Source organism: Oncorhynchus tshawytscha, linkage group LG11, assembly GCF_018296145.1.
Source record: "Oncorhynchus tshawytscha isolate Ot180627B linkage group LG11, Otsh_v2.0, whole genome shotgun sequence".
Taxonomy (NCBI): Eukaryota; Metazoa; Chordata; class Actinopteri; order Salmoniformes; family Salmonidae; genus Oncorhynchus; species Oncorhynchus tshawytscha.
In genome coordinates this window covers 19290132-19314935 of record NC_056439.1, presented here as the reverse complement: position 1 = coordinate 19314935, position 24804 = coordinate 19290132, and the positions used below count along the sequence as shown (strand labels likewise).

Here is a 24804-nt window from a genome sequence, read left to right as displayed (position 1 = left end):
GGGGGACAGATGGATGGGCAGTGGGGTAGGTGTAAGTATAGGGCACAGGATGTGTCTTACTTTCGGTGTGGGGCAGGAGGCAGTGGAGAGGCGCGAGGTGGCCTGGGCGCGTGGCGACTCAGAGGGTGTGGTGCTCAGAGAGGCTGTGTCTCTGGGAAGAACCTGTACACCCCTGGAGATGATGCTGTCTGGGATCTATGGAGAGAAGTTACAGCCAGTTATTGCGACTCCTACACACAGGCAGAGAGGAAAGCTGTGCGCACAAACAGCACTGGGATCTCTACTATACACAGAGAGACAAGACATCTCGAAAGCACACACCGATTGGTCAGTCAGTCTACGTTTTTTGGTGACTCCAGATCATAATTTTCCCAATTGGCAAGTCAGGCGTTTCTAATAAGTCTAACAACATGATTTACATTATAAGCATCAGTAGACAAATGCCCCAGAAGCATGTTAAACCCTGTGTGTGCGCGTGTGTAGATCCAGACACACTGTGAGCCTGCAAGGAGACAAACAGGCCTGGCAGGCCCACAGTTTCCCCCCAGGGCTGCTGCTGTGGATGTGTGGATCTGCGACTGATCCGTGCGGCTCATTCGAGCAGTGCTAACGGGCCCTGAGAGGGCCAGTGGGATTTACAGGGGGTTTCCATTGGAGCGATATGGGCTTAGCGATGCACTAATTAAGACAATAAGCTTTACTGGCAGCCCAGCACTGAACCCCACTCGGCTAATTAGCAACACAGGCTAACCCAGCGTGCGCTAATAACATTGCCTTGGCTCCACCTAGCGATACACCACACGTCATGACCTACACAAGACGGGGTCAACCTCAAAAGTCACTCCTCGACTCCTCGCGTTCTCCCCTCCCAAGATTCCCTTCCTCGGGTCTGTGAAGGAGGTGGAGAAAGGACGGGATCGAGCACTTTTGAGATTCATCTATGGCGTTTTGCAGGGAGGAATAATGGAAGAGGTGACGTGCAGAGTACACCAGTATGCGATGTAGGGGTGACGTGTGACAGGAGGGTGGGTGGGCGGTTCTGAGGGGTCTTACCGTTCCCGGCTGGTCTCCAGAGCAGAAGCAGGTGAAATTACGTGGGGCTGGGGGGAGGTCAGATAGCAGGCCAGGTTGATAGTGGCTACCTTTTGCCATGACAACAGCATGGTTATGGTGCTGCTGGGGCTTCCCCTTCTGATGATGGATATGGTTCACGGGGTCAACACAGGATGGAACAACATGAACACACAAATCAGGCAAATACACACATGCGTGCAAAACACACAAACATTTAGAGGTGGATTTATGAGTGACGTATCACAACATCACAATGGATCAACGCAGTAATGGTGTGAACAGGGACGGGGGGGTAATAATGTAACAGACAATACATGCATTTAATGAGCTTCAAATCCCTCTCCTCCTCCCTAATCCTTCCCTCAGCCCTCCCTCTTCTCCTCTTCACCTCCAACTCACCCCCCGTTCCCCTTCACTCCTTCCCTTCCTCCCGCCTCTCCTCCGTCGATCCCTCTTTGTGTGTTTAATCTCCTCCGTTTCAAATCCTCATGATTCATTCCGATGGCCTTTAGGATACGAGAAACTGACCATGGCACTAATCATAATATAACGAACTAAGATACAGGGCTTCTCCTACCGCTACCCCAGAGTTCTTCATGTAGCACTCATAGCCACCAGCAGAGCACATTACCACACCGTGTTCACAATGTGTTTACCTTGGCAGCGATGGCGGCGGCGGTGATGTGCGAGTTGTGTCCGTGGGAATGGGAGTGGCGGTGGTGGGAGTGGGTGTGGTGGTGGTCCTCGGTGGACGCCGCCCCGATGTCCTTCATCTTCTCATCTTCATCATCCTCACACTGCACACCCTTAGAGTAATAGTTCACTTCATTAGTAAAGAACAGCTCGTGCAGAAAAAACACAATTTAAGGTGCAGTACTTCATAAAAATAAACTTCAAAACAATTGATAAAAGACAATTACAGTAGCATGGTAAACGTTGTAACAGCAGCTATATAACGATTAAAAGAAGTACTGCTACGAAGTCTTCTGTGGAGTGAAAATGTGATTATTGGGCAGGAATAAAGCACTCGAGCGCAGCAATATTTCAGGTGTCCCCCTTTTGTGGACCTTTTAACATACGGTAGCCAAGCACCTGTATGCTCAAGTGTGGGATGGTTATATCATATACCACACACCACACACACACACACCACACACACACACACACACACACACACACACACACACACACACACACACACACACACACACACACACACACACACACACACACACACACACACACACACACACACACACACACACACACACACACACACCTCTAAACCTTGTAAAAAATACAACACAACAAACACGCCAATCTCTCTCCATCCCTCCCTCCTTCTCCCTACCCCTTATTACACCGTGAAATAAATTTAAAAAACACAGGAGTGCTAAAGAGTGCCACCTTCTCCTCTGTCTGGGTGCAGGCGACGCTGTTGAGGGTGAGGGGCGGGGAGAGGGGCGGTGGGGGTGAGGGCAGGTCCTCCAGGGCATCGTGAACCTCCTTCACCTTCACCACCGCGTCACGCAGCAGGTCAATGGCGTGGGGCAGAGCGGGCAGGATGAACTGGAAACACTCCTGTAGGAGGAGAGAGTTTGGGGTCAGAGGTTAGAGGTCAGGGAGAGTAATACACAGCAGGTGTATTGCACATGCACACACACACACACACTCAGAGGGACACAGACATACACACACTTGTGTGCATACTCTTGTTTACATATACACTGCTCAAAAAAATAAAGGGAACACTTAAACAACACAATGTAACTCCAAGTCAATCACTCTTCTGTGAAATCAAACTGTCCACTTAGGAAGCAACACTGATTGACAATAAATATCACATGCTGTTGTGCAAATGGAATAGACAACAGATGTAAATTATAGGCAATTAGCAAGACACCCCCAATAAAGGAGTGGTTCTGCAGGTGGTGACTACAGACCACTTCTCAGTTCCTATGCTTCCTGGCTGATGTTTTGGTCACTTTTGAATGCTGGCGGTGCTTTCACTCTAGTGGTAGCATGAGACAGAGTCTACAACCCACACAAGTGGCTCAGGTAGTGCAGCTCATCCAGGATGGAACATCAATGCGAGCTGTGGCAAGAAGGTTTGCTGTGTCTGTCAGCGTAGTGTCCAGAGCATGGAGGCGCTACCAGGAGACAGGCTAGTACATCAGGAGACGTGGAGGAGGCCGTAGGAGGGCAACAACCCAGCAGCAGGACCGCTACCTCCGCCTTTGTGCAAGGAGGAGCACTGCCAGAGCCCTGCAAAATGACCTCCAGCAGGCCACAAATGTGCATGTGTCTGCTCAAACGGTCAGGAACAGACTCCATGAGGGTGGTATGAGGGCCCGGCATCCACAGTTGGGGGTTGTGCTTACAGCCCAACACCGTGCAGGACGTTTGGCATTTGCCAGAGAACACCAAGATTGGCAAATTCGCCACTGGCGCCCTGTGCTCTTCACAGATGAAAGTTCACACTGAGCACATGTGACAGACGTGACAGAGTCTGGAGACGCCGTGGAGAACGTTCTGCTGCCTGCAACATCCTCCAGCGTGACCGGTTTGGCGGTGGGTCAGTCATGGTGTGGGGTGGCATTTCTTTGGGGGGCCGCACAGCCCTCCATGTGCTCGCCAGAGGTAGCCTGACTGCCATTAGGTACCGAGATGAGATCCTCAGACCCCTTGTGAGACCATATGCTGGTGCGGTTGGCCCTGGGTTCCTCCTAATGCAAGACAATGCTAGACCTCATGTGGCTGGAGTGTGTCAGCAGTTCCTGCAAGAGGATGGCATTGATGCTATGGACTGGCCCGCCCGTTCCCCAGACCTGAATCCAATTGAGCACATCTGGGACATCATGTCTCGCTCCATCTTTAGTCCAGGTCTGGGAGGAGATCCCTCAGGAGACCATCCGCCACCTCATCAGGAGCATGCCCAGGCATTGTAGGGAGGTCATACAGGCACATGGAGGCCACACACACTACTGAGCCTCATTTTGACTTGTTTTATGGACATTGCATCAAAGTTGGATCAGCCTGTAGTGTGGTTTTCCACTTTAATTTTGAGTGTGACATTTTTTGAGCAGTGTATATTACCATTAGTGTAGTATTTGTATACTCCTGTTTACATATATATTACCATTAGTATAGTATTTGTATACTCCTGTTTACATATATATTACCATTAGTATAGTATTTGTATACTCCTGTTTACACACTACTTCAAAAAATAAAGGGAACACTAAAATAACACATCCTAGATCTGAATGAATGAAATATTCTTATTAAATACTTTTTTTTTTACATAGTTGAATGTGCTGACAACAAAATCACATGAAATTTATCAACCCATGGAGGTCTGGATTTGGAGTCACACTCAAAATTAAAGTGGAAAACCACACTACAGGCTGATCCAACTTTGATGTAATGTCCTTAAAACAAGTCAAAATGAGGCTCAGTAGTGTGTGTGGCCTCCACGTGCCTGTATGACTCCTGTTTACATATATATATTACCATTAGTAAAGTATTTGTATACTCCTGCTACCAGTCACTTTTCAGCCCTTTTTACATGTATATCCACCTATCACGCCCACACTGACACACAATCACTACGCACACACTCCACCCACCAATTATGCTGTTGACAAAACTAGGATGATTATTTATCCTGTTACCAGTCACTTTCTCCTCGTCTCTGCACATATCTACCTCGGTACTCCAGTATCCCTGCACATTTGGTACTGACCCTGTACATAGCTTCTCCTCTTATTTCTTATACTTTTTTTTATACTGAATACCGAACTGTTGGGTTGGGCAAGTTAAGCATTTCGCTGTACTTGTTCATGTGACAAATAAAACCTTGAAAGCGCACACATCAGATCTCACCTGTGAGCCCTTCTTGCTGCCAGGTAGGTTGATGATGAGGGTTTTCCCTCGGATTCCACAGACAGGCCTGGAGAGCATGCCCAGAGGTGTGACCTGAAGCGAGCCCATCAGCATAGCCAGCGCCATCCCTGGGGCCTCGCGCTCTATCACCTCTCTGGTGGCCTGCGGCATGGGGAGGGAGCAAGGGACGGAGAGAGTGGGAGGGGGGGACACATAATTACTTTACTATACGGCACAGACAGTGCATGGTACAGTTGTCATCACCTGCCTACACTCCACATAACGTGCCCCTACAGTATAGCAGGGTTAGCAACAAGCAACAGCTACGGCTTAATCTACTGTATTATAAACTGGGTGGTTTGAGCCCTGAATGCTGATTGGCTGACAGCCGTGGTATATCAGACCGCATACCACGGGTATGACAAAACATGTCTTTTTACTGCTCTAATTACGTTGGTAACCAGTTTATAACACCAATAAGGCACCTCAGGGGTTTGTGGCCAATATACCACGGCTAAGGGTTGTATCCAGGCATTCCGTTTTGAGTTGTGCATAAGAACAGCCCTTAGCCGTGGTATATTAGCCATATGTCACACTCCCTCGTACCTTATTGCTTAAGTATACAACTGCCACATCCACTGCTAACACCCTTGTGATTAGGGTAGCTACTCCAATGAGCAGGAGCAACAGACAAACAGGCAGATAACATGTTGACATCTTTAGAACAGTGATTCCTTTCATCTCTGATGTTTCTTTCTTTCGCTCAAATCCCCTTCACCTGTGTGTGTGTGTGTGTGTATGTGTATGTGTGTAACCCCCTGTTAACCCCTCAATCCCCTAGGGAGAAATGCCCTCTGGCAGCCCCTGTTAGTTCTCTCCCAGCAGGGGGGAGAGTGGAATTGATTTAAGAATAGTGACGTTGTGTGTCCTCAAGTTGAATGCTACTTCAAACATGCACATTAGTAGAGAAAGAGAGGAGGACGGATCAAAGGAAGAGAGGAGAGAGAGGAGGGGAGAGAAAGAGAGAGAAACGACGTTCACAGCCAGCAGCAATCCCGCGCTTTCCCACACACACACACACACACACACGCACACACACACACGCACACACACACACGCACACACACGCACACACACACACACAATAAAATATGACACTCATACACACATTTCCAAAATATGCAAGATGTATCATATGGAATTATAAAAGAATGAAACAAGATGTTTCATTTATCTGTAACCTGACAAAGCATAAGACAATCTACGGTTTGACAAACACAATACACACATAAACATGCACACTGACCATGCATGCAGGTGCCAACCAACACACACACGTGCAATCACAGCTACTTCGGCTTACACTACATCTAGGGTCAACACTCATCCACACTCACATGGACACAAACACAAACTTTGGGGTCCCCATGTACCTCGGGAGTGACATCACGAGGGGCGAAGCCTGTACCCCCTGTGGTCAGGATCAGGTTCAGCTCTTTCTCATCACACCAGTCCACCAATGTCTCCTGAGGAAACAGAGAAGAGAGACAGGCTATTGGCTGGGAGCAGTGTAAATCACAGAAATTACCACCCTATTGGCTGGAAGCAGTGTCAATCATACAGACAGAGGCGGGTGAATCTCAATTGTCTTTCCTTGATTCCTCATGTCCTCTCCTCTCTCTCAAAACGCATTGGAGAAGATCAGACCTCGGTCTTTTGAGAAGGAGGCAAGGAGAGAGGATGTGAGGCATCATTGAAAGACAATTGAGATGCACCCATTGTGTGGAACAACTGTTTCCAAGATAGGTGTTTCAAACCACAACAGTTGTTTCATGTAGTGAGAGAGAATACATGTGAGAATACAAAATGGTGTCACCTTTGAACTACAGCCTGAGGTGGGCTCTAGTGGGCAGCATGAAGCATGCAGTTAAAGGGGGGGAGAGAGAGGGAGGGCTGTAAGAGAGAGATAAATAAAGGAGGGAGGAGATCTTCACCTTAATCTCGTCGATCTCATCTGGGACTATTTTGTAGGAAGATATGATGCCTCCGAGCCTGTGGATGAAAAGCACAAAACAACAACATAGTTAGTTCATATTCAGACTTCACAAACTCACTAGAGACAGAAAGCGAGGGGAAGGGGGTAGAGAAAAAGGCAAACACAAAACAGGGAGTGAAGATATATGTAGCAAAAGTAAGTGGGCGAGAGCAAGATGAAAAAGGGTTACCCTGAACAAATCCGTACTCTTAAGTTCTGAGCTTGCGAGTGATCTGTGTGTGCAGGTAAAGTACAACGGACTCTCCAGAAACAGAGGCTTAAAGATAAGTCAGTGTTCGCTCTTTTTAAAAGAGTGATTGTGTTTCTCTGAGCTGAGGGGAGAGAATGCCATGAGACCGTTAGTTCAAGTCAAATCGTGTCCACTGGCGCCTACCAGTGGCGCATTTATTTAGCACACCTGGGAAAGAACTACACAGTCGTGGTCTCCTCACTAGTACTCTCCAACAAAAAATATGTTCTTTTAAAACCATGAAAATCAAAACAAACAAAAAAAAAAAGAAAAGAAAAAGTGAGTCACAACAGATTCAAACAAACTAAATTGATACATACAAATATGAGAACATGTTAAACAAGCAGGTTTTCATTCATCCAGGAAACCACTTGTGTTGTGTGTGGATTGTGTGTTTGGGGTGAGGTACTCCACAAATCTTAAAATAGGGATGAGGGGCTTCTGGGGTTAAGTAGACGCGCACACACATACACCCCCCCACCCACACTTGGAATGACACTTTTAGCAGTAGCAATGTGGTTTTAAAAGGGAAGGTTCTGTCATCTCATCTGTTTGTCTTTAACAGCAGGGCTTCTAGTCGAGATGCCCACCTGATCTGATTGATTTTAGGGGCTGGGTGAATGCTACTGCCCGAAAATCCTGATTATTCTAGGCTTGAAGATTGAAAGGACAAGAAACTAACGAGATAGAGAAGGAGAAGGCAATTAGGAATAGCTGGAGAGCAGTAATGACAGAAGGGGGAAGAGGGGGAGAAAGAGGGAGGGAGGATAGAGAGATTGGTGTGTTTGTTGTGTTTTTACACAAGGTTGAGCGATTTCTGTGTGTGTGTGTGTGTGTGTGTGTGTGTATATACTACCCCCTGCCCTTGTCTACAGCTGCTGCGTCCCAGCTGTGCAGATCTGCTCTGTTCTAGGACAGCTCCATTAATAAGCTCAATCTGCTACTCCCTTTCTCTCCCTCTCCCTTTGTCCCTGTATCAATTTAATTCAATTAAAAGAGCTTTATTGGCATAGAAAACATATGTTTACATTGCCAAAGCAAGTGGAATAGATCTCTCTGCCTCCCTCTTTCCTCATTCGCCCTCCACCTCGTCTCCCTAACTACTCGGTCAGGCCAGCTAAAAGCTACACTTGAACAAATCTCACAAATGTGCAGACGTACACATACATCAACTAACCTCTCTCTCCCCCCATTGCGCTCTACTTGTCCCTCTCCATCCATCTCGCTCTCCCTCCCTCCTTCGTGATGGGTCCTAACCCATCAGTGTCCGGAGCAGAGCCAGGTATCTAGCTCCATGTCATTGGTGTGAAGGAGAGGCAAGTGTCGTCGGTGTCAGTGTGATTTATCGCCTCTCTATTCTTATCGGCTCTCATTAGTAACATTGACACGTCTGTCTGTCTGTCTGCCTTCCTCTTTCCCAGTCTGTCTGTCTGTATAATTGCAGCAGCCACCTGAGGTGACAGCACGGCTCCTAGGGGCCATTATACAAAATGACGTCACTAAACGACTAGCGTCATATTGATTCGGACACCTTCAAACGTCTCAGACCTTTAATGATGTGAATGATATAGGAAGGCTGGAGAGCGGGATGAAGGGAGAAGCAGAAGGTCAGGGGCCACAGCCAGCATCACTTAAATGACCAGCGACACCTTCAAACGTCTCAGACCTTTACTGGAGGGACTGATGAGGTTAGCGGAAGAGAGGGATGGAGGTGGAGGGAGAGGGATTGAGGAAAGGAGGGGAGGAGTTTGGCAGGAAACAGGGAGCAAGTGAAACATGTTGAAGGGAGTGTTGTATCAGGAACATCCCCAGCTACACTACATGATCAAAAGTATGTGGACACCTGCTCTTCGAACATCTCATTCCAAAATCATGGGCATTAATATGGAGGTGGTCCCTCCTTTGCTGCTATAACAGCCTCCACTCTTCTGGGAAGATGTTGGAACATTACTGTAGGGACTTTCTTCCATACAGCCACAAGAGGTCGGGCACTGATGTTGGGCGATTAGGCCTGGCTCGCAGTCGGCATTCCAATTCATCCCAAAGGAGTTTAACGGGGTTGAGGTCAGGTCTCTGTGCAGGCCAGTCAAGTTCTTCCACCCCGATCGACAAACCATTTCTGTATGGACCTAGCGTCGTGCACGGGGGCATTTCCATGCTGAAACAAGAAAGGGCCTTCCCCAAACTGTTGCCACAAAGTTGGAAGCACAGAATAATCTAGAATGTAATTGTTTGCTGTAGCGTTAAGATTTCCCTTCACTGGAACTAAGGGGCCTAGCCCAAACCATGAAAAACAGCCCAAGACCATTATTCCTCCTCCACCAAACTTTACAGTTGGCACTATGCATTCGGGCAAGTAGCATTCTCCTGGCATCCTCCGAACCCAGATTCGTCTGTCGGACTGCCAGATGGTGAAGTGTGATTCATTACTCCAGAATGGCGGTAAGCTTTACACCACTACAGTCAACGCTTGGCATTGTGCATGGTGATCTTAGGCTTGTGTAGCTGCTCGGCCATGGAAACCCATTTGATGAAGCTCCTGACTAACAGTTGTGCTGACGTTTCTTCCAGAGGCAGTTTGGAACTCAGTAATGAGTGTTGCAACCGAAGACAGACGATTTTAACACGCTACATACTTCAGCGGTCCAGTTCTGTGAGCTTGTGTGGCCTACTGGCAGCTTCATTAAATAGTACCCGCCTCAACCAGTCTCAACGTCAACAGTGAAGAGGCGACTCCGGGATGCTGGCCTTCTAGGCAGAGTTGCAAAGAAAAAAACATCTCAGACTGGCCATTAAAAAGAAAAGAATAAGATGGGCAAAATAACACAGACACTCTAATGTACTTGTCCTCTTGCTCAGTTGTGCACCGGGGCCTCACACTCCTCTTATATTCTATTTAGAGCCAGTTTGCGCTGTTCTGTGAAGGGAGTAGTACACAGCGTTGTAGGAGATCTTCAGTTTCTTGGCAATTTCTCACATGGAATAGCCTTCATTTCTCAGAACAAGAATAGACTGGCGAGTTTCAGAAGAAAGTTATTTGTTTCTGGCCATTTTGAGCCTGTAATCAAACCCACAAATGCTGATGCTCCAGATACTCAACTAGTCTAAGGCCAGTTTTATTGCTTCTTCAATCAGGACAACAGTTTTCAGCTGTGCTAACATAACTGCAAAGGGGTTTTCTAATGGTCAATTAGCCTTTTGAAATGATAAACTTGAATTAGCTAACACAATGTTGGAACACAGGAGTGATGGTTGCATCTCTACATAGGCGTACATATACATACATTTTGTTATTTTTATGAAAAAGCCATTTCCAGCTATAATAGTAATTTACAACATTAACAATGTCTACACTGTATTTATGCTCAATTTGATGTTATTTTAATGGACAAAACATTTGTTTTCTTTCAAAAACAAGGACATTTCTAAGTAACCCCAAACTTTTGAAAGGCAGTGTACTTTTGTATATATAGTGTATAAACTCCCACACCCTCCCCATACATCCGCTCTTTCTCTCTCCCCCTCTGTCAGGCTGTCCATCCCTGCCAACAGTCATTAGCCACTCAGAGCATCCTGTCCCTTGATCACCACGCCGTCACACAGTCACTCACCGTCACCCCTGCCGGGGGCCACGCTGTGTGTGTGTGTGTGTGAGAACCCTGGCTGTGGTTCAGAGGGCAGAACGCGTCTGGACATGGCTCTTCACTGACCTTTGTTTCCGTTCTCTGCCCATTCTGAGCTTTGAGGTAAATGGACAATTATCTTTGACAGCCTCAGAATTTATGTGTACGGTGCGCTTGTGTCTGTCCGTGTGTGTTTGCATATAGCCCAGCATTTAGGAGTGTTGGGCCAGTAATTGAAAGTTTATTGGTTAGAATCCCCGAACCAACTTGGTAACATCTGCCGATGTGCCCTTGACCAAGGCACTCAACCCTAATTGCTCCTGTAAGTCGTGCTGGATAAGAACGTTTGCGAAATTACTAAAATGTAAAATGTAGTAGTCAGGCGTTAATAGTGTCCAGAGCCTAGCGTACAGCCCAAGCCCAGCTGGTGTTGGCATTAACCAGCATTTAACAGTCTCACGGTTAGAGGTTAGCTAGCAGCGCTACATTTCAGTCTAGGCATTAAACAGCAGTTAGCTGGCCTTATGTTTAGCGGCTAGCTAGCAGCGCTACATTTCAGTCTAGACATGAAACAGCGGTTAGCTGGCCCAAGGTTGGCGGCTAGCTAGCAGTGCTACATTTCAGTCTAGGCATTAAACAGCGGTTAGCTGGCCCAAGGTTGGCGGCTAGCTAGCAGCGCTACATTACAGTCTCGGCATGAGAGAGAGGTGTCATGGAGTCATCTATCACAACCATCTGCTGGTGCCTCAACACTCTGCAACACACCACACACACACTGGTGTCTCAACGCTCCGCAACACGCTTCTGCCGCTGTGAAATATCAAGTGTGGCACCAGCATAATTGGACTGAGATTAATCAATTATTTAAATGGCACGCTACACGCTGGTGCCTGACCCCTGACTCTGAGAGGATAGAGGGAAGGAGGGAGGGAGGCAGAGATGGATGGAAGGATGGAGGGAGAGAGATGGATGGATGAAGAGAGAACGAGAGGGAGAGACGGGGAGAGAGAGGGAGAGGAGGCTCTGTCCTTGGTGAAAGTGGCTTGTCAGGAGGGTGCTACGTGAGAAACAATCTAAGCTAAGAGGAGAGCTGAGAAGGCTGCAGAGCAGGATGGTGCAGTGGTGGAGGAGAGAGGCCAGCAGGTTCACGCACACACACACTACTCGAACAGGACCTGGATGACTGGTATGTGTGTGCTCGTCTAAAAGTGTGTGTGTGTGTGTGTGTGTGTGTGTGTGTGTGTGTGTGTGTGTGTGTGTGCTCACAGTGACGGGTCGTGGACCAGATCTTTGAGGTTTACTCCACTGCGGTCCTCAGCCAGATTCCTGAAGCAGCTGTCACTCACTGTTGATAGAGAGTGGGAGGGAGAGAGATAGGGAAAGAGAGAGAGGGCAGAGAGATGTAGGGAGATGAGAAAGAAACCATTAGTTCAGGCCTAGCTAAGTACTACAACAGTACAACAAACACACAGTAACACACAGTAACACACATCTATCATCTTCAGGTTCAGACTAAGCGTGGACATGTCCACATTGTTGCGACATCTCCATCAACACTCTTCACTCACGGGACCGAGAGAGAGAAGAGAAGTGAGAGAAAGAGGCATGGAGGAAGATTTGAAGATGAGAAGGATGACAGGATGAGCTAAATATAGAGTGCAGACGTGGAGAGAAAAAGACAAGAAAGAGCGAGACAGAAAGAGAGACTGGCTGTAGGGTGTGGTGGTGGCGGCAGTGTGGTGGTGGCAGTGTGGTGGTGGCAGTGTGGTGGTGGCAGTGTGGCGGTGGCAGGCAGTGTGGCGGTGGCAGTGTGGCGGTGGCAGTGTGGCGGTGGCAGTGTGGTGGTGGCAGTGTGGTGGTGGCAGTGTGGCGGTGGCAGTGTGGCGGTGGCAGTGTGGCGGTGGCAGTGTGGCGGTGGCAGTGTGGTGGTGGCAGTGTGGCGGTGGCAGTGTGGTAGTACTGGTGGCGGCAGTGTGGTGGTGGCAGTGTGGCGGTGGCAGTGTGGTGGTGGCAGTGTGGCGGTGGCAGTGGCAGTGGTGGCAGTGCTGGTGGCGGCAGTGTGGTAGTACTGGTGGCGGCAGTGTGGTGGTGGCAGTGACAGTGTGGTGGTGGTGGTAGTGCTGGTGGCGGCAGTGACAGTGTGGTGGTGGTGGTAGTGCTGGTGGCGGCAGTGTGGTAGTACTGGTGGCGGCAGTGCGGTGGCGGCAGTGTGGTGGCGGCAGTGACAGTGTGGTGGTGGTGGTAGTGCTGGTGGCGGCAGTGTGGTAGCGGCGGCAGTGGCAGTGTGGTGGTGGTGGTAGTGCTGGTGGCGGCAGTGTGGTAGTGCTGGTGGCGGCAGTGTGGTGGCGGTGGTGGTAGTGCTGGTGGCGGCAGTGTGGTGGCGGCAGTGACAGTGTGGTGGTAGTGCTGGTGGCGGCAGTGTGGTGGCAGCAGTGACAGTGTGGTGGTGGTGGTAGTGCTGGTGGCGGCAGTGTGGTGGCGGCAGTGGCGGCGGCAGTGGTGGTAGTGCTGGTGGCGGCAGTGTGGTAGTGCTGGTGGCGGCAGTGTGGTGGCGGCAGTGGCAGTGGCAGTGTGGTAGTGCTGGTGGCGGCAGTGTGGTAGTGCTGGTGGCGGCAGTGTGGTGTCGGCGGCAGTGGCAGTGTGGTGGTGGTAGTGCTGGTGACGGCAGTGTGGTAGTACTGGTGCCGGCAGTGTGGTGGCGGCAGTGACAGTGTGGTGATAGTGCTGGTGGCGGCAGTGTGGCCACCCCACATAGCCTGGTTCCTCTCTAGGTTTCTTCCTAGGTTTTGGCCTTTCTAGGGAGTTTTTCCTAGCCACCGTGCTTCTACACCTGCATTGCTTGCTGTTTGAGGTTTTAGGCTGGGTTTCTGTACAGCACTTTGAGATATCAGCTGATGTACGAAGGGCTAATTAAATACATTTGATTTGATTTGGTGGCGGCAGTGTGGTAGCGGCAGTGACAGTGTGGTGGTGGTGGTAGTGCTGGTGGCGGCAGTGTGGTAGTACTGGTGGCGGCAGTGGCAGTGTGGTGGTGGTGGTGGTAGTGCTGGTGGCAGCAGTGTGGTGGCAGCAGTGGCAGTGTGGTGGTGGTGGTAGTGCTGGTGGCGGCAGTGTGGTAGTGCTGGTGGCGGCAGTGTGGTAGTGCTGGCGGCGGCAGTGTGGCGGCGGTGGTGGCAGTGTGGCGGCGACAGTGTGGCGGCGGTGGTGGCAGTAGTGTGGTAGTGGTGGCGGCGGTGGCATTGTGGCGGCGGCAGTGTGGTAGTGGTGGTGGCGGTGGCAGTGTGGTGGTGGTGGTAGTGCTGGTGGCGGCAGTGTGGTAGTGCTGGTGGCGGCAGTGTGGTAGTGCTGGCGGCGGCAGTGTGGCGGCGGTGGTGGCGGCGGTGGTGGCAGTGTGGTGGCGACAGTGTGGCCGCGGTGGTGGCAGTAGTGTGGTAGTGGTGGCAGTGTGGCGGCGGTGGCATTGTGGCGGCGGTAGTGTGGTAGTGGTGGTGGCGGCGGTGTGGCGGCGGCAGTGTGCAGGCGGTGGTGGCAGTGTGGTTGTGGCAGCGGCAGTGTGGTGGCGGCGGTGGCAGTATGGCGGCAGTAGTGTGGTAGTGGCGGCGGTAGTGCTGGTGGCGGCAGTGTGGCGGCGGTGGTGGCATTGTGACAGCGGCAGTGTGGTAGCGGCAGTGTGGTGGCGGCAGTGTGGCGGCGGCAGTGTGGCGGCAGTGTGGTGGTAGTGCGGCAGTGTGGTGGCAGTGTGGTGGCAGTGTGGTGGCAGTGCGGCGGCGGCAGTGTGGTCGCAGTGCGGCGGCAGTGTGGTGGCAGTGTGGTGGCAGTGCGGCGGCACTGCAGTGGCAGTGGGTGGCACTGCAGTGGCAGGTGGCAGTGTGGCGGCAGTGTGGTACTGGTGGTGGCAGTGTGCTAGTGGTGGTGGCGGTGGTGGCAGTGGTGGTGGCGGTGGTTGCAGTGGCGGCAGTGTGTTGGCAGTGTGGTGGCGATGGTGGCAGTGTGGTGGTGGCAGAGTGTTGGCAGTGTGGTGGCGGTGGTGACAGTGTGGTGGCAGCAGTGGCAGTGCGGCGGCGGTGGTGGCAGAACCAGTAGTGGTGGCGGCGGCACTGGTAGTAGTGGTGGCGGAGGCAGTGGTAGTAGGGGCGGCAGTGTTGGGGCGGCAGTGTGGTTGTTGGGGCGGCGGTGGCAGTGTGGTGGTGGCGGCGGCAGTGTGGTAGTGGCGGCGGCAGTGTGGTAGTGGTGGTGGCTGCGGCAGTGTGGTAGTGGTGGTGGCTGCGGCAGTGTGGTAGTGGTGGTGGCGGCGGCGGTGGTGGTGGCGGCGGCAGTGGTGGTGGCGGCGGCGGCAGTGTGGTAGTGGTGGTGGCGGCGGCAGTGTGGTAGTGGTGGTGGCGGCGGCGGCAGTGTGGTAGTGGTGGTGGCGGCGGCAGTGTGGTAGTGGTGGTGGCGGCGGCAATGTGGTAGTGGTGGTGGCTGCGGCAGTGTGGTGGCGGTGGCGGCAGTGTAGTGGCGGCGTCGGTGGTGGTGGCAGTGTGGTACTGGTGGTGGCAGTGTGCTAGTGGTGGTGGTGGTGGTGGCAGTGGTGGTGGCGGTGGTTGCAGTGGCGGCAGTGTGTTGGCAGTGTGGTGGCGGCGGTGGCAGTGTGGTGGCGGCGGTGACAGTGTGGTGGCGGCAGTGGCAGTGTGGCGGCGGTGGTGGCAGTAGTGTGGCGGAAGCGGTAGTGGTGGGGGCGGCAGTGGTAGTAGTGGTGGCGGAGGCAGTGGTAGCAGGGGCGACAGTGTTGGGGCGGCGGTGGCAGTGTTGGGGCGGCAGTGTGGTTGTTGGGGCGGCGGTGGCGGCAGTGTGGCGGCGGCGGTGGTGGCAGTGTGGTGGTGGCGGCGGCAGTGTGGTAGTGGTGGTGGCGGCGGCAGTGTGGTAGTGGTGGTGGCGGCGGCGGTGTGATAGTGGTGGTGGCGGCAGCAGTGTGGTAGTGGTGGTGGCGGCGGCAGTGTGGTAGTGGTGGTGGCGGCGGCAGTGTGGTAGTGGTGGTGGCTGCAGCAGTGTGGTAGTGGTGGTGGCTGCAGCAGTGTGGTAGTGGTGGTGGCTGCAGCAGTGTGGTAGTGGTGGTGGCTGCAGCAGTGTGGTAGTGGTGGTGGCTGCAGCAGTGTGGTGGTGGCTGCAGCAGTGTGGTAGTGGTGGTGGCTGCAGCAGTGTGGTAGTGGTGGTGGCGGCGGCAGTGTGGCAGAGGCGGCAGTGTGGTGGAAGCAGTAGTGGTGGCGGCGGCAGTGGTGGTAGTGGTAGCGGAGGCAGTGGTAGTAGTGGTGGCGGCGGCAGTGGTAGTAGGGGCGGCGGCGGCGGCAGTGTTGGGGCGGCACCATGGCTGTGTGGTCCATATTAAAAGGAGCTAACTGACCTATAGCCTATTAAAGACATTATAAAGCAGTGACATTTCAACCAGCAACACTGACTGGGCTCTAATCATAGTCTACTGCGCTCTACTCTGCTCCACATCAGGGAAAGAGAGAGACGAAGGGGTAGAGTGAGAAAGAGAGAGTAGGGAAGGAGAGAGAGAGAGAGTAGGGAATAAGAGAGGGAGAGGCAGAGGGAGTGTTGAAACACTTGCTTCATAATTGCAGCATTCCCCTAACCGCCTTACTCCCATCTTATAGCCAAACCTCATGTCTTCGCTCTCTCTCTCTGCGCTCTCCACTTCTATACCCCAACTACTCCCTCTTACTCCCCCCCCCACTCTCTCTCTTCTTCACTCGCTCTTCCCTCTCTCCCCTGCTAACCCTTGATCTATAAATAGGCCGATTCCCTGCAGGAGACAGCAGGCAGCAGGAGTGATCGCTACATAGAGGAAAGGAGAGAGAGCAAGAGAGAGAGCGAGAGAGAGAACGAGAGAGATGAGAAAGACGGGGAAAGAGTGAACGCGAGAGAGTGAGAGAGAATCTGACTGCAGTTGGAACAGGCATGAAAGGAATATTTTTTTAAATGTGGAATTCAATTTGAATATGGAATTTTGAGTGGAGGGTGTAGAGACAGAGAGAGCGAGAGAGAGAGAGAGAGAAGGGTAGAGAGGGGGACACCATGGAGGGTGTAGAGACAGACAGAGAGAGAGAGAGAGAGTGGAGGGTAGAGAGAGGGGGATACCATGGAGGGTGTAGAGACGAGTGCTGCTCCAGAGACAGTTCTTCCTGGTCGGGCAACTTGGTCAGGAAAAACTCTTAACCATCTCCTTCACCCCTCTCCGTCCTTTCTCTCTGAGCTCTAACTGAGGTCCACGTGGTTCAAAATGTTTGTTTGCAGACGGGAGGGTAGATTAGCCAATATTGAGTAGAGTAGGGTAGAATAGTCAGAGCAGACAGACCAGTAGCAGAGTGAGAGGGTAGGGAGATTCCCTCTCTTCTCCTATCATGTATCGCTCTCTCTGGTGAGAGGCCCCTGTGCCATAACCCCAGGCAACAGAGAGCGAGTGAGCGAGAGAGGGAGGACACGACTGTGCTGTAGTGACTAGGCTAGTAATGATAGAGTGAGTGAGTGAGTGAGTGAGTGAGTGAGTGAGTGAGTGAGTGAGTGAGTGAGTGAGTGAGTGAGTGAGTGAGTGAGTGAGTGAGTGAGTGAGTGAGTGAACCAAGCGATGTACAAGGTCAAAGGCCTAATTCCAGGGATATTCAAACTGGGGTCCACAGGAGGTACTGCAAGGGGTCGGTGAAAATAAAATATATGTTTTTATAAATATCGCTAGTGATAACAGAATAAACTCATTTTGAATTACATACCTACCCAGGTTGCAAGAGCAGGGGTCCCTGGGCAAGAAACGTTTGGATATCCCTGGCCAATTCTATTCCTCCAATAACACTTTCCCTTTCTGTCTCTCACCTCAATTAAAGTGCTCTCTCTTACCGTCTCGCCTTTCGCACCAAACAGTGCAAGGCCACACACACACACACACACACACACACACACACACACACACACACACACACACACAGACGCAACAACCCATGGAAGGGAGACAGAAAGAGAGGAAAGAGAAGGATAAGAACAGAACAAGGCAAAAATAGGGCAACGTGTGAAAAAGAAAGGAAGAGACAGGGAGCAAGAAAACGGGAGGGAGAGAGACGGAAGTACGTGCGTGTGTGTGGTCAGCTCCTCGTAGGGCTGACGTACGGATCAGAGACAGGAACACACTGATCCCCAGGCTCATGGTCAACAGCGGTAGACCGCCGTGCCGTCTGTGTGTGTGTGTGTATTACATACACGTGGGAAGTGAGTGAAGTGAGCTAACGAGGGAATGAAAGAGAGGAGAGAGAAAACGAGCGAGAAAGGGAGACACAGAGCGAAAGAGAAGGTCCCTAATCTGAGCTCTATTTCAAAGCATCTCCCTGTACAACGGTAACGTTTCTCAGATAACCATTTAACAAAGCAGAGGCAGAGAGAGGAGAATAAGCTATTTATACAGTGCATTGGGAATGTATTAAAGACCCCTTCCCATTTTCCACATTGTGTTACGTTACAGAATTACTCTCAAATGGATCTCAATCTGCACACAATACCCCATAATGACAAAACACAAACAGTTATTTTAGTAGTGTTGCACCAATGACATTTTTTGGCTGATACTGATATTTTACGTACCAAAAAACCTGATACCGAGATGCGATACTTAAAATGTAAGCGTCCTTTTAAGCATTCTAGTACAGTTAAATAGTTAAACACACACACAGCGGTCTAAGGCACTGCATCTCAGAGCAAGAGGCATCACTACAGTCCCTGGTTCGAATCCAGGCTGTATCACATCCGGCTGCGATTGGGAGTCCCATAGGGCGCCGCAGTATTGGCCCAGCGGCGTCCGGGTTTGGCCGGGGTAGGCAGTCATTGTGAATAATAATTTGTTCTTAACCGACTTGCCTAGTTACACACACATTATGTTGTTGGCATTTACGCATGTCCCCATTACCAGTAAAACATCATCAAATCCTATTTCTTTCACTTACTTGCTGTGCTGTTTCGTTGTTCATTCGGTCAGTCATTTCATTCTCAATCAGGATTTCATCATACACGTCAAGCAGTAAAGTTTCAGCTGTCTGTCCGTGGTCTCTCGTCCTCGGTGCCCACTGTCACTGTGTCTGTTTCCATCTTGTCCAGCTGTGTATGTAATATTTCATGTAAACCCTGTTTCTTATCTGCATCGAAGTAGCGGTCCTTGTCCATAGCATCGAGCATGGTGGCGGTAAAGAGAGAATGCCACCGAATCGCTTGTTCACAACCTGTGTCTGCAGTTTTGTTGAGAAGGCGTTTCAATGCCATTACAGAGGGTATCACGTCTGCTGCAAGCAGAGTTAATGAGCTTCTTTCTCAAGTCAGTTGTTCGAATGGAGCTAGCTGACGTTAGCGTGTTCATGTTTCCAAGTGGTAGCAGCGGTATGACAACCAGAACATTTATGAGCATCAAATACGACTTTCCTCAGCACGAAATCCTTGACGACCCACTGTGCTGTCAGACTCAGCATGCTCATGAGGCTGATATCGCTGGTTCAAATGTCAGTCGTGATGCTAATACTGTGTATCTCCGGTAGGGTAACATCAATTTGCATACTCGGTAGTGTGTACCGGTTCTCAACCAGTCGGTGAAAGCCAACATCACCCACGACAGAGAACGGTTGATTATCAAGGGCCTTGAAAACCATTATCTTGTCGGTAATGCAGTTGTCTCGCTGAAATGTTGTTACTTTTTCAAATGACTGCTCGACTTATTGACTGCTCGATCCACACAGCAGACATTGTGGGCTAGGTTAGGAATGCTGTGAGGCACGTGTAATTTTACGTGGCGTCATTACGTCATGTACCTACGTTATATAGGTATGCATGTCAGCTTTGACATCGGTTTTGCACATTGGAGTTACACTAGACATCGGGACGATGTCGATGTTGGCATTTTTAGCAAATATTGTCCAATTCCGATATCTTCACCAATACATTGTGCATCCCTAGTTTAGAAATGTTTGCAAAACAGAAATACCTTGTAGCGTCATACCCAAGAAGACTCCATCGCTGCCAAAGGTGCTTCAACAAAGTACTGAGTAAAGGGTCTGAATACTTGTGTAAATGTGATATCAGTTTATTTTTCATATATATTCTAACATTTCTAAAAAAACTGTTTTTGCTTAGGCCGCATGGGGTATTGTGTGTAGTTTGAGGAAAAAAACAAGTTACTCCATTTTAGAATAAGGCTGTAACGTAACAATGTGGAAAAAGTGAAGTGGTCTGAATACTTTCCGAATGCACTGTATCTGCAGTGTGAATGGAGGCAAGCAATATGATAATTTGCCTGGTGTACTGTAAGTGCAGTTACTGGCCTGTGTTCGGTGTTCAGTGGTCGCCTGATCATAGCCAGGCACACAGCCCCAGTCCCTGCTCATATTAAACAGTGGTGTGTGTGGAGAGCAGCCCCACAGCCTCAGCCCCACCTCATAGTCCCAGCCCTAGCTGCAGCTCCAGCTGTAGAGAGTGAGAGATTGACTACTTTTGGTATATCCACTACCCTGCACTGCAGCTGTTCCCCCTCTCCCTCGCTCTCTGGAGTTGGTTGTGTGAGGAGGCTGAGAAGTTGCTGTCCCTTTTTTGTTCATTTCGTTCATATTTCATGATTCCTCTCCTCGCCCCCCACTACATGATTTAGGTTAAGTTATGCATTTTATTTTAGCCTACATTGTCGGGTGAGTTAGTCGTTTGGGTGACATTTATTTATTATCATCACGTGGAGGAGCCGTCCCTGTCTCTTTGCTACGGTTTCACGTGTCTGCCTAACCCGATTGTGACGGTGGAGGATGTCCTCGCTGTGGGAGAAAATCTTTCAACTGTGTCGCGAATGAATAAAGCAGTGGTGGTGTTACTGAAAGAGAAGCGCCTTGTCAACTGGCTGGTTGAGACAGTTGTTACTGTAAATTATGTATTTTTGTTTTGCAAATCGCGGCGCTTTTCTCCCCGGCTACGAGGGTTACTGTATCCAACGTGCTACCGGTCGTTGTCGATGGCAACCTGAGAGAGCTCGCACATTACGGGAAATTTGCCAGCTCAATGAGAGAGTTAATACTTGGATGTAAAAACAGGTTACTGCTCGTTTTTAGGCTCGCCAACAAAAACTTTAGTCTGAAGTGTTTTGAACGTGGGGAGATTGGACATAAGCGGCAGACATGCACGCACAGGGATCCTCTGTCATGTCTGGCTCCAAATCTGAGAGCAGGCCGGGGGGTTCGGGGCAGTCCCGGCCTCCACCCCAAGTCCATACTCGACGCCAAACAGGTGACGTTAATGTAGCCGAGGTTGCCGTGGCAGGGAGCTCAGGGGCGGGCATGATAGTGACTGTAACCCCGGCAGTAGTTACCGAGGGCAGCGGCAACTACTGACTCCGAGGCCGATACGCCTGTCTCACAGAAAATGGAGAACGATGTGCCCACTGTATTTACAGACACGCAGGGTGATGGTGGGGAGGAGTTGGGTTCCGTGGAACTGCCTGATGAGGACGGAGGAAGAGACTGATACGCTGTCGGATATCCCCATCAATGTAGATGTAGCATCTCAGGGTTGGAGTCCCAGTTAGGTTCACTGTACATGTTACAGCAGGATAGTGATTTTCTGCAGGAGTCATTTGGTAAGAAGATTGACATACAGGATTTTTAAAAAACCTAATGTAGAGAATTTTATCAGGACAGTCAATCACATCAGTGGGCTTGGATATAGTTAGAGGGGCCGTTGGTGTTAGAATGGCCATCTCACAGCAGTAAGAAAAAGGTCCAACAGAATGAAAGAAAGCGGTAGAAAAGAAAAACGATGGGTATGAATGACCCTGCATCAAAGGGTGATTTGACTCAACTGTGGAAAAACTTACGTAAATGAGATTTCTGTATTTCATTTTCGATAAATTAGCAAAAAAATGTAACAACATGTTTTCAATTTGTCATTATAGGGTGTGCAGTTCTCTACAGAGATGTTCAATCAGGTTCAAGTCCAGGCTCTGGCTGGGCCACCCAAGGACATTCAGAGACTTGTCCCAAAGCCACTCCTGCATTGTTTTGGCTGTGTACTTAAGGTCACTGTCCTGTTGGAAGGTGAACCTTAGACTGGGGCTGAGCACTCTGGAGAAGGTTTTCATCAAGGTTCTCACTGTAATTTCTTCAACCTCATGGCTTGGTTTTTGCTCTGACATGCACTGTCAACTGTGGGACCTTATACAGACAGGTGTGCCTTCCCAAATCATATCCAATCAATTGAATTTACGACAAGTGGACTCCAACCAAGTTGTAGAAACATCAAGGATGATCAATGGAAACAGGATGCACCTGAGCTCAATTTCAAGTCTCATAGCAAAGGGTCTGAATACTTATGTAACTAAGGTATTTCAGTTTTTTTTTTAAATTGTATGTAGATTGATTAAATATATAAAAATCGCCATCACTTTTAGATATAACGTAACAAAATGTGGAAAAGGTTAAGGGGCCTGAATACTTTCTGAATACACTGTAGCTGAATTTACAGTAAGCATGGTATAAACATGAATTGGGTAGTGTTTGTATGGTTTGTGTTATGGGGTTCGAGGTAGCCTGAGGACTACAGAGTACCTTCCAGACCATGTAATCAATTTAGTCTACCCCTCTTCTCTTTTTTACATTTTTTTTTTTAACTACAGTTGTCTGGAGTCATCCACAGTGCCCTGCTGAAGCAAACCCCAAAGCGGGGGCATTTTGGGTACACAAGCATGGTGGAGCTGACACACCTTGCAGTTATGGAGCACAACAAGATTGTGGGACAGAAACCAGAAAGGGACACTGAAAAGGTATCAAATCAAGACTACAACAGTAATGACACAACCACCTCATTCTTCTCTCCGCATAATCTCAAAACACAATACAAAGACACGTCTACAAAACTCCCCTGCAAAGGGCTACTATTGACAAGAATTAGCTGTCAAAGTCAACGGGACGGGGGAGATTTACAGACAGTACTTTGAGATGAGGAAGGGAGTTTCGGTTGTGCTTAGAGAGTAAATGTACTGTTGCGTCAGAGAATGATTGAGGTGCCATTTCTCATCCACATACTGTGCAAGCACTGCCTTCCTAAGACTTTTCAAACATTCTTTAGCACATCAATCAGATGTGATTAAGACCAATTAGTGTAAAAAAATAAAAAAGATCAGAATTGGGCTGCCTATGCAGCCAGCGTGGCTCAGCATAAGACCATGTAGAACAGGAGTTTCCAACCCTGTTCCTGGAGAGCTACGCTCCTGTAAGTTTTCGCACCAATCCCAGTTGTAACTAACCTGGTTCAGTTTATCATCAACCATCGAATTATTAGAATCAGGTGTGCTAGATTATGGTTGGAGTGAAAACCTACAGGATGGTAGCTTTCTAGGAACAAGGTTGGAGAGCCCTGATGTAGAACCACAATAAAATATGGATATTCTCTATACATATTTTAAATGTCTGCCCTGATAGATTCACAGAAGATATTCATATACAGTGCATTCGGAAAGTATTCAGAACCCTTTTTCCATATGTTGTTACCTTACAGCCTTATTCTAAAATGGATTAAAATAAATTAAAAAATATATACTCAGAAATACCTTATTTACATAAGTATTCAGACACTTTGCAATGGGACTCGAAATTGAGCTCAGGTGCATCCTGATTCCATTCATCATCCTAAAACTTGATTGGAGTCCACCTGTGGTAAATGCAATTGATTGGACAAGGCACACACACCAGTCTATATAAGGTCCAACAACTGACAGTGCATGTCAGAGCAAAAACCAAGCCATGACGTCTGAGACAGGATTGTGTCAAGGCACAGATCTGTGGATGGGTACCAATACGTTTCTGCAACATTGAAGGTCCAAGATCTCAGTGGCCTCCATCATTCTTAAATGGAAGAAGTTTGGAACCACCAAGACTCTTCCTAGAGCTGGCTGCCCGGCCAAACTGAGCAATCGGGGGAGAAGGGCCTTGGTCAGGGAGGTAACCAAGAACCTGATGGTCAGTCTGGCAGAGCTCCTCTGTGGAGATGGGAGAACCTTCCAGAAGGATGGTGGTGGCAGCATCATGCTGTGGGGATGTTTTCAGTGGCAGGGACTGGGAGACTAGTCAGGATCGAGGGAAAGATGAACGGAGCAAAGAACAGAGAGATCCATGATGAAAACCTGCTCCAGAGCGCTTGGGACCTCAGACTGGGTTCTAAGGTTCAGGACAACGACCCTTAGCACACTGTAGTGACTTCGGGACAAGCCTCTGAATGTCCTTGAGTGGCCCAGCCAGAGCCCAGACTTGAACTCAATCGAACACCTCTGGAGAGAGCTGAAAATAGCTGTGCAGCGATGCTCCCCATCCAACCTGACAGAGCTTGAGAGGATCTGCAGAGAAGAATGGGAGAAACTTCCCAAATACAGGGGTTCCAAGCTTGTAGCGTCAAAGACTCAAGGCTGTAATCGCTGCCAAAGGTGCTTCAACAAAGTACAGAGTAAAGGTTATGAATACTTATGTAAATGTGATAGTTTATGGCTACCGGTAGTTGTTTAGCTAGCTAACATAGTTAACTACTGTAGCTACCTAACTAAGTTACCAAACAGAAATTAGCCAGCAATACACAATATGGGTTTCAGTGCATAAACTAAAGTTAACTAGGTGGCTTGCAGGAAAAATAACTTAGCTAGGCACCGTATTTATCATCTGCCCTCTAGATTCTGGCATCGGCTGTAGCTGAGATTCTAACGTTAGCTAAATCCAACTACTTGTTTCGAATCTGCGCTATTTTCCGGTTAAAACATGTATGGTTGAATTGACGCTCCATGGTCAAATTCGTGTTAATGAGAGGAATCACTTTAAGCCATCGCATCTGGTCAGTTCTTTCAGTTTAGTCCAAAGGATTGTTGTTAGTGTCCGCCTATTTCTTTTTTAAGCCCACCTTGTGGGAGG

General features: G+C 49.5%; 1 protein-coding gene across 16 annotated transcripts in view; it reads right to left on the bottom strand.

Annotated features, from left to right (window-relative positions):
* The window catches only part of LOC112261561 (gephyrin), a 117949-nt gene that overhangs the window by 44833 nt on the left and 48312 nt on the right, over positions 1 to 24804 (bottom strand). For 10 of the 16 annotated variants that reach the window (XM_042329881.1, XM_042329886.1, XM_042329884.1 and 7 more), the window contains exons 2-9: positions 12134 to 12212; positions 6954 to 7011; positions 6357 to 6485; positions 4960 to 5121; positions 2482 to 2655; positions 1731 to 1880; positions 1054 to 1191; positions 61 to 195 (exon numbers count right to left, since the gene is read on the bottom strand). In XM_042329881.1, the coding sequence (XP_042185815.1) occupies positions 61 to 195; positions 1054 to 1191; positions 1731 to 1880; positions 2482 to 2655; positions 4960 to 5121; positions 6357 to 6485; positions 6954 to 7011; positions 12134 to 12212 (1025 nt within the window). The remainder of the gene's footprint in view (positions 1 to 60; positions 196 to 1053; positions 1192 to 1730; positions 1881 to 2481; positions 2656 to 4959; positions 5122 to 6356; positions 6486 to 6953; positions 7012 to 12133; positions 12213 to 24804) is intronic. The other 6 variants (XM_042329891.1, XM_042329894.1, XM_042329897.1 and 3 more) reach the window with 3 other exon arrangements.